Source organism: Mercurialis annua, linkage group LG2 (assembly GCF_937616625.2).
Source record: "Mercurialis annua linkage group LG2, ddMerAnnu1.2, whole genome shotgun sequence".
NCBI lineage: Eukaryota > Viridiplantae > Streptophyta > Magnoliopsida > Malpighiales > Euphorbiaceae > Mercurialis > Mercurialis annua.
Window position 1 is genome coordinate 18,871,095 of NC_065571.1, and position 9,696 is coordinate 18,880,790.

The window sequence follows — 9,696 nt, forward strand, 5'->3', positions numbered from 1 at the left end:
AAATGATTTTGAAGGGACCACAGCAGATTTGATGACAAGCGAGAATATTTCCCGCGCAGTTTGCACCTGACATACCACTCGAAGTGTAACCGAATTGGCCATTTAAGGTGAACAGAAAAGTGGAGAACAGAGAGAGAGAGAGAAGAGAAAAAGTTTGCACATGTGACTTTATAAATCACCTTATGTGAAAACTCTAAGTTACAACTACATTCTCACATTTTTATTCATTTCTTCTTTCCCTTACTCAAACTGGCTTGAGCATCAGAGCAGACAGCCAATAAAATTCCATCGGTGTTCCTTTTAACTTCTGTTTGTTCTTTTTCTCCAGGCACTAGAGGACAACTCAGATCATTTTTTTATGAATAAGTAAATGCAAATTGAAAGATACATTGATTCTTAAGTGATTCTCCCTCCAATTTACCATATATGACATTTTTAAAATAAGCATCATCGTTATTTCACCACCAATAATTGTTAATATAATCTTTTTAAAATATAATATAATTTTTAAACATCTTTAAAGTAGTTTGATCTAATCGTTACAAAACCCACTTAGTGTTACAACACATACCCCCACATAAGCTTAACAAATAATTTTATTTTGTGAAACAACAAGCACTGCAATGATGAAACAAAAGATATTAAATTCTATGAATATTACACTTTCATTTAGTCATAAACTGAATACTTCTATTTTATTCTAACTAACACTAATTATCTTAATTACACCTGAAATTCTAACATTCCACCACACCGTCGCCGCTGGCAGATCTGCTCCTCGCCGGAGTTGATATGCAATAGTGGGTGTCAATGATGGAAAGAAAGAAAAAGAAGAAATAAAAAAATGACAAAAAAGGAAAATTATTAAATTTTTATTTAAAAATAAAATTATTGAACTTCTAAAAATATAGTTTAAATTTAAAAAACTATCAATCAATTGGTTTTTTCTAACTTATGCCTTCATTTTTCATTCACGCCCTATCTTTTTTTCATTGAAGAAATATCTTGAATTGCAGAATTAATCTGGTGGGTCTATTCTTAGTAAACATACCCCCGACGGCGATGGTTTCGGGACTGGCAATAGCTTCAGAGTTTCAGAATAGGTTTTAATTAGATAAAATTTGGTTTAATTATTTGTATTTGATTAAATTGAATTTTTATTGATTTAATTACACTTAATTAGGTCATTAATTGGATTTTGATTAATTTAATTAGATTCAATGAATTGGGTTTGATTGGTTTAATCATATTTTAATGAGTTTGAATGTATTTTATTAATTGGGTTTTGTTTGGTTTAATTAGATTTAATTGTAATTTATTTGATTGAACTAGGTTTAGATTGGTTTGATTAGGTTTTATTGATTTTAATGAGAATTTTAATTAATTAGAGCTAATTAGGAAGGACTTAAGTGGCAATATGCCCCTTCAATTTGTAAGCAATGAGCAATTAACACATAAATTAACTTTGTATGCAAATCAGTACATAAACTTGGTGATTATAGGCAATTTACCCCATTTGGCAATTTGCCCCCTCAATTTGTAAGTTAATAGTTCCTTCAATTGGCAATTTGCCCCCCTTAACTTGTAAGTTAATTTGACAAAATGGGCTGATTGCTCATAATTACCAAGTTCGTGTACTGATTTGCCAACAAAATTAATTTCTATGTTAATTGCCCATTGCTTACAAGTTAAAGGGGTAAATGCTATTTAAGTCAATTAGGAAGAGGGGTGAAAAAGTGTTAAATTGTTTTATAAATATATAAATTGATAAATATTTTAAATATTAAAGATATTTTTGAATTTTTTTTCTAATACCACATCAGCAAATTAACGACAATTTGTCAAAGTATAGACAGAAGGGTTGTTTTATTCGATAAAAAAACTGAGGGTTTAATTGTGCCAAAATAATATAAAAAGACTGATTTGTATTTTTAATGAAACCTCAATGGTTTTTTCTACCTTAAGCCTTCATATTTCATCAATTGTTATTTTCAACAAGGAAACAAAGAAGGCCATCATGGGCCATTTTGTGCGGCATTTTATCATACATATTGGAGGGGAAAAAATAGGCTAAACCCATCTGAAGGCCTCTGTACTATACACTTGTTTTTCATCTGGTCCCTGTACTATTTTTTCACTCGTCCGAGTCCCTTTACTTACTGTTTTTTATTTAAAAGGTCCTTTTTTAACGGAATGGAACACGCGTTGTCTCACTCTCTGTCTGCGCGATTCAGCCCTTTATTTTATGCCACATCACTAACATGTAGGAAAGAGAATGATTCTCTCTCACCATTTAGTTTTGGAACACCTTCTCTTTTTTGTTTTCTCCTTCACATAAATGTTCTCTGCAACCTAAATCATCAAAAACATTAAAGTCAGAAAACCGAAAATCACCTCGTATCTCTTGGTCTGTTTCACATAAAAAAATCACTTCTTTTAATCAAACCCATATTCGTGTATGGCAACAGCTTCACTCACCACCTACTCCACTCCTCTCTGTACCACTCTATCATCCTTAATTCACAGACTTTTTAAATCTCACACTAAATTAATCACTACCCATATACCATTTAACCTCAATAGACTCAATTACTCTACCAGCGTCTTAAAAAGAATAAATTTGGGTGGTTTTAGATCTGATTACAAGAAATTTGATTGCGGAACTAAGACTGCAATCATATCAACGGTTGCGGCCACTGAGAAGAATAAGAAAACAAGTAGAGGTGTTTGATTCAGAGGAGGATCTTGTTGTTTCTTGGGCTTGTGAGTTTGCTAGTGTGATGGCCGTGCTGCTACAAGTTGTGGTTCTTCTCTTTCTGCCGATGAGGGTGTTCTTGTATTTTCTTGTTGATCAACGGCGGAGGAGGAATACCGAAAGCCACCACCGCTACAGAGGAAGTAAAACAATTTGATAATAGTGATGGAAAACTAGTTTGGGGTAGACAAAGAGAAGAGTAGAAATGGGTCAATTTTTGTTTAGCTAATTTAGGCGTTTCAATGGTGATCAGTACTGTTCATTTGTTAGTGTGGTTGTTTTGAATAATTGGACGGTTTAGGGTAAATGGGGAAGGAGGAAAATATATGTAAAAAATGGTAGTACTGAAATAAATAAGGAGGGGCAAAGGAGTAAATTTGTAGTAATTAATGAAGGGTTTAGTTTTGAATTAGAAAATTTGTGAGCCCATCTATTTACGTGGTGAAATAATAAGAGGCATAGTGGGAAGGAGAGGTTCTGGTACTAACGTGCCTACATTTGTTATTGTGAGGACATTGAATGAAGGTGATGCCACGTCAGCATTTTTTTCCAACGTGGCTTTATTGGAAAAGGATTCTGTTAATTAGACGGAGTGTGAGAAGACGCGCACTCCATTCCGTTAAAAAGGGACCTTTAAAATAAAAAACGGTAAGTAAAGGGATTTAGACAAGTGAAAAATTAGTACAGGGACCAGATGAAAAAAAAGTGTATAGTACGGGGCCTTTAGATGGGTTTAGCCAAAAAAATACAATAGCTAAAAGAAAGGCCTAATTACTTAAAAAAAAACCACCTTGAAACAATCTTTCGTTTATACCCTGACCTAGGAAAAAGTTCATTTGTAGTCTTTTTTTGATTTTTCGTTTTCAATTGTACCCCAAAATTTTATTTTTTTACAATTTAATTAATTATAGGATGAAAATATTAAAAATAATTAAATAGAAGGGTTATATCATCTTTTTTCTATTTGAAAAAATACAAATAAATTAAAAAATAAAGGATTATTTTAAGCTTTTTCTAGATAAAAAAAGTTCAATTTAGTGCTTTAGGGTAAAGTTGAAAACAAAAAATCAAAAAATGGTACAAATGAACTTTTTTCTAGGTCATGGTATAAACGAAAAAATATTACAAGGTGAAGGTTTTTTAAGTAATTAAACCTAAAAGAAATGAGCAATCACAAATGAGCTAGAAATTCCAATTTATATTTGATGTTAATATTAATCTTGAAGATCACCAATCATGTTGGCAAAGAAGACCCCTCATGCAAAACTAAACTCAACATTCAAATACATACGCTCATCTTCCATGACGAGATCTAAAAAATGCAACCAATAACTGGCCTAATGTAGTGCTGAGTGTTAGTTCCAATAAGGCCAACTATTCCAAAAAGAAGCATGGGCAAGCCAGAAGTTCAAAGGAAACATAAATGTATGTTTACTGAAGCTCATCCTCAGATGACCGCACATTGAGAGGACTCGACGGTGAATCATTTCCATCAGCTGTACAGTTCCTCTTATTCACCTCACCACTTGCTTCAACGGAGCCGTCAGGATTCTTCCTTTTACTACCACAACCACCTTCAGCTTCAGGACTCTCCTCAGTTCCATCTGCCTCTTCTGTCTGACGTTGTAGTGATTCAATCACGGACATGAGTTCACTGTTAACCTGCAATTGTAAAATTCATGCACCATTTAAGCAAAGGCCTTGATTATGCATCCCTAGTTTTAATTAAATTAAGACATACTTCACACCTTAGGATGTTGAAGAAAGTCGGATATGTCCGTTGGGCAACGAGGGCATTGCATGATATTCTTTTGTGCTCGAAGTGTTCGTCCACCTTTACTTCTCTCTCTCATAGCAGTCTTCCCAGCAAATGCTCCCTCCAAGCATGCCTTGCAGAAGTTGTGTGCACAGGGTGTTGTAATTGGTTGATTCATTACTTGCTGACAGATTAAACAACTGAACTCTGCATATTCACATTCACAGACAAACTCAAATAATGCTTGTTATAACATTTAACAACATCCGATACATCCACCACCCATTACCCAACACCACTGAGCTCATAGCAGACACAAATTTATTTTCAGATATGAATACTTAAAGGCAAGTAGAAAATTAGGCTGCTGAGGATGTAATTCCTAGTAATGATGAAGAAAACCACAAGGCAAACCTTTTAAGAGTCGCTCCCTCACACTTGAATTCTGTGCCTTCTTTATAACTTTCCTTGTCATCTTCATGTCCTCACCGTCCCTGGTATGAACTGGTTTTCGGCTTTCAGGTGAAGGTTTCTTCCATTTCCAGAAGCCATCTTCTTCCTGTGATTTCATTACATTTCATATTCATTAAGAACACCAAACACTAATGCAGAAAAATTATGTTGGTCATACCATCGCTCTCCAACTTTTATGCAATTATAGTTTACATATGAACATTTTAAAACAAGAAAATGGTGTTAAGAGCTAAATCCACTCACATCAAAGTCCCAAGATGGACTCTCTTTTCTATCTGTTATGTCAGTTGCATCCACAAGCTCTTTTATAAGAGGCAAAGGTCTCGGTCGGTCACCATGCTCATCGCTAATGTAAAATTTGGAAAGATTTACATATAGAGAGGGAGACAGAAAGTTCAATTAAGGAAATATTATAATTGTATCGTCGAACGCAAACCTTGTCCAAGGAGCAGGTTCATTATCACATCTCACAAAGAGGTATCTACAGACCTTATGACCCTAACATGGTGAAGAATTATTTGTAGTTATCAGTAAAAACATTCTTTAGTAAAGAGAGACAAGGCAAGAAAGAATGACTTGACAATCTATTTATTTACTTGAACTCCAACTTTGCGCCAGCACTTCTCTATTCTGTAAACCCCGTCATAGCGTACCCCCTTTTCAGGAGGATATGAAGAGCGCTTCTCCTTATGGGACCTATTCGTCTCAAACAGCAAGTTTGACAAATGTTGTCAAATAAAATGAACAACAAGTAAACAGCAAACATTAAAGCCAAAATATGCGCCATGTCAATATCAGAAACTACACCATTGTGTTGGACTAAGTTAGGACGTCGCTATCAAAATGCAACCGGTACCATGAAGTTTTATAAACAATTCCCAATCATATACGTAAGCTGTCAAAGTATATTGGCTAAAGCAAACCAATTCCATATTACGCATACCAATAATATCATTACTCTTTACTACCGTAAGTACATTTATATACCAATGCGATAATGATCAACTCCATCTGAAATATAATTAGCATCTCCATGTGTAGCTCTCAACTGACAAGAATTAAACCCATAAAAGGATCAAAAGATAGTGAGCTTGAATCATAAAAGAGGGGCTAGTAGTTGCGTGCTAGGGTGTTCTAAATGAACTAGTACTATTCTACTAATATCTCGACTTCATCACTTTCCTCTCCAAATAACTACCATGGTATGGTGGAAGGTAATAGCAGTCAGCTTTCGTTTCGAAGATAAGCAAAGCAGAGAATGCATAAATAGCTAAAACAAAAACCAGAAACACCTGCGGACAGAAACACTCACCTAACGACCCTAACAGGGTAGCCTTTTTTGCAACTCACTCTAAGTGCCTCATTCATCTTTTCAAATTTCTGATCAAACGACTGCTCCTTATTAGTTCGCTTATTGCCACTCAGGTCCCTACCACCACTGCCATTTACACCCACAAAAAGCACTAAAATCAGCAAATTAATGAAAATGTAACAGAACATCATATCATGTTAAGGAAGAAGTGGCAACCTTCCAGTGTATAGAAACCATTCACCATGGTCTTCATCATCAACATAGCCTCCAGAAAGCGCAACTGACTGTGCACCATAGGCGGATTGACCAGCAATACCCGCAACGTGGGGTAAGTGCGCACCCCATTGTCTGCACTCCAATCTATCCTCCCAACATTCACCAACAAGAACACCCTGGTTTCTCTCAGGATCATTCTCAGGTGGAATAGGCCCAAAATGATCAGGCGGCACAGTGACAAATATCTTGCCGCTGCAAGCATTGGCCTTGCCAGCTTTTTGCGCTCGCTCTGTCGTATAGGCCTTCTCTGGCTTATTCTGATTTTGTACAAAATGATAAACCTGCTGCTGGCCTCCGGAAACACTTGATTTGGATAACTTGGCCATACGAATGGCAAATACAAGACTCGAATTAATACGAGGCTGATCCGCCATCTTATGGGGAATGGCGCAACGGCATTTGACACAAGTATAGTTTCTTTTGCGAATCCATGTCTGAAAACACTTGAGGCAGAAATTGTGGCCACATGGTGTCTGAAGATACAAGAGTTAAAAGCAGACTTAAAATTAAAAGTGTCATCAATAACGAAGAAGAAAAACTTACAGTGACAGGACGCTCAGGTAGCTGCATACAAAAAGCGCACTTAAAAGTCTCGTCGACGACATCAAAAATGTCGTTCTTCTTTTCATCTTCTTCTTCTTCGACTGTTTTTCCGCTCAACAACTCCTGTCTTCTTTTGGCCTTCTCTTTTTCACTCAGACCCGCATCGCCTTCGATCTCTTTTATTTTAGCAACTAATTCATTTCTCTCGCCGCCGCCGGTCATGTCCTCGCCGGAACAATCGGGACACTCCCACTGAAGAGCGGAAACTAGGGTTTCCAGTTTTTTGGACAAGCAACTCACATGCCACGGAGTCACGCACGTGCTGCAACTCAAAATTTCTTCCGCTACTGGTTTGGACTTGCATTTCATGCACACGCCGTCGCCGTCGCAGGGCAACTCTTGTTGGGCCATCACAGTAAGATGGGAAGGGACAGAGTTTGGTTTGGGGATTATAAAGAAGCCGGGAAAAGGAACGAGTAGAGGCGGGTTTTCAAATTTTGAAAAGTTTTAAAAAGAGCCTCAATATGCAATTACTGTCTTCTCCTTTTGCCCTTCAAAAAAAATAATATTTGTTTTACCTTTTCCCTTTTGTTTTTGGCCAAAAAATAAAACTTTTCCCTTTGCTAATGAAAAACACACTTGCACCCTTTTTCCTATACTAGTTTCGCATTACGTGCTACGCACGTGGCCCGTGGCGTGACTTATCCATTTAAGTATTAATCAAATTTATTATAGTTATACCATTTTATTTTATTTATAACCAACATAAAATTTAACTTTAATTAATTTAATAACATTATTTTAATTAAATTTTTGTTTTTATATTTCAATTAAAACAATTGAAAAATGAAAATAATAAAAATAAAAAAGTAATTTATGTAAACTGAAAACTCATGGGTATATATATTAATGTAAAAATTAAATATTCATAGTAATAAACTATACTTATGTCATCTTTAACTTCATTGTTAGTTAAATATATTAGTTAATCCAAAAAAATTAATGAGCAAATTTAAAATATTACTTAAAAAAGAAAATAAAATTTAAGTATGCAATGAGAATTTTACTGGCAAGACTTTGAATTGTAGAGGGAACCAAACTTCCATAAAATTATAAGTTAAGTAATTAGTTTAGTATAAATTCTAAATGATAAATGCGACTCATTAAGTTATATATATTTATTAGCTTTAGTTTATATTAAATAAATAGAATATTTCAATTTATTAATTTTTTAAAATTAATCAATAACATCCATTTATAATTTATCAAATCAATTAAATAAATTATAATTATTACCAATGTATTTTATTATAATGATCATATTAGTTAACGTTTATGTTGGTGATTTGATTTAAATTAAATTTATCTATGATTTTTGAATTGATAAACTTTATTTTATATATATTCTCTGAAATTAAAAATATTTTTTATTAATAAATATTGGAATTTATTTTTATTATTAAACATATATACTTATAATAATCAAACATTAACATATCTAAAATTATTGTTTATTGTTTTATTTAATAGTCTAATAAAATCATTAACACCCCCACTCACGTTTTTATTATTGAGGGCAAAGAGTTTATTTTTTCTTACAACTCAAACTTCCATTATTGCAACAAAAAGAAAAGTTGAGGAATTGGTGGCGTATTAGGATTCTAAAAATTATAATATGTTACCTATTTCATAGTGTTTAATTTCACACAATTATAATTGTATTAGGACTTTGAAAATAGACTTTCGCACACTATATTATTGGCTGTTAATTATAAAAGATTAAAATTGCTAATTACCATAAAACCTGTAATTAAATGTTGAATTGGTAATAAATTAAAAAGGGCTATTAGGTAAAAGTGCCTGTCCCCCCCCCCATCCGTGCTTTTATATATAGTATAGATGTATGCATTTCCGTTGCACACTTAATTATTAGAGCAAATTACTTGAGGCCTCTTAAGTATATTATAATTAAAAATTTGATACATCTTATTTTAATTCTTTTAACTGAAAGATCATTCCGTTAATTTGAGGGAATAAATCGTTTAACGGAATTAAACTGAGGTAGCAAATCGTTTAAAAATAGAGTACCAAATCGTTTAATAAAATTAAAAGTGCGGGATCAAATCGTTCACGAAATTAAAGGTGGGGTACCTAATCGTTTGAAAGTAAATGTTGAAATTAATGGAGGGGCCTAATAGTTAACGGAATTGAATTTGAGTGACCATTAAATAGACTTTTGAAACAAAAGGTATCAAACTGTTAATTGTGATATATCTTGGAAACTTCAAAGTAATTTGTTCTAACTGTTACCGATGGAGTCTGTCTTCTGATAAATGATTTAACCTGCAAAACAGGGTAGAAACTAATCGCACGGTAGTTGTCCGATTAACTCTATGATGCTATAGTCAATAGCAGCTTAAGCAGAGTTTTGTGTATATGAATGTAATTGTGTGTTTAGGCAATACCTCAAACTCTTTATATAGTAGTTGAATGCATACCTAGTAAACTTTGAATAGGAAAGTAATTCCTAATTAATGAGATTTGACCTTGAATAGGAAAGAGGTTTTATATTTGTCGCAC

General features: G+C 33.9%; 1 protein-coding gene across 1 annotated transcript; it reads right to left on the reverse strand.

Moving 5' to 3' along the window:
- Nucleotides 1-3,933: 3,933 nt before the first annotated feature.
- Nucleotides 3,934-7,592, reverse strand: LOC126669903 (E3 ubiquitin-protein ligase ORTHRUS 2). The gene is made up of 9 exons (XM_050363544.2): nucleotides 7,117-7,592; nucleotides 6,514-7,046; nucleotides 6,298-6,423; nucleotides 5,582-5,681; nucleotides 5,422-5,483; nucleotides 5,229-5,331; nucleotides 4,926-5,070; nucleotides 4,504-4,718; nucleotides 3,934-4,417 (listed from the first exon to the last, which is right to left on the reverse strand). The coding sequence occupies exons 1-9, from the start codon at nucleotides 7,525-7,527 to the stop codon at nucleotides 4,187-4,189; spliced, it is 1,926 nt and encodes a 641-aa protein (XP_050219501.1). The 5' UTR covers nucleotides 7,528-7,592; the 3' UTR covers nucleotides 3,934-4,186.
- Between the last annotated feature and the right edge of the window lie 2,104 nt (nucleotides 7,593-9,696).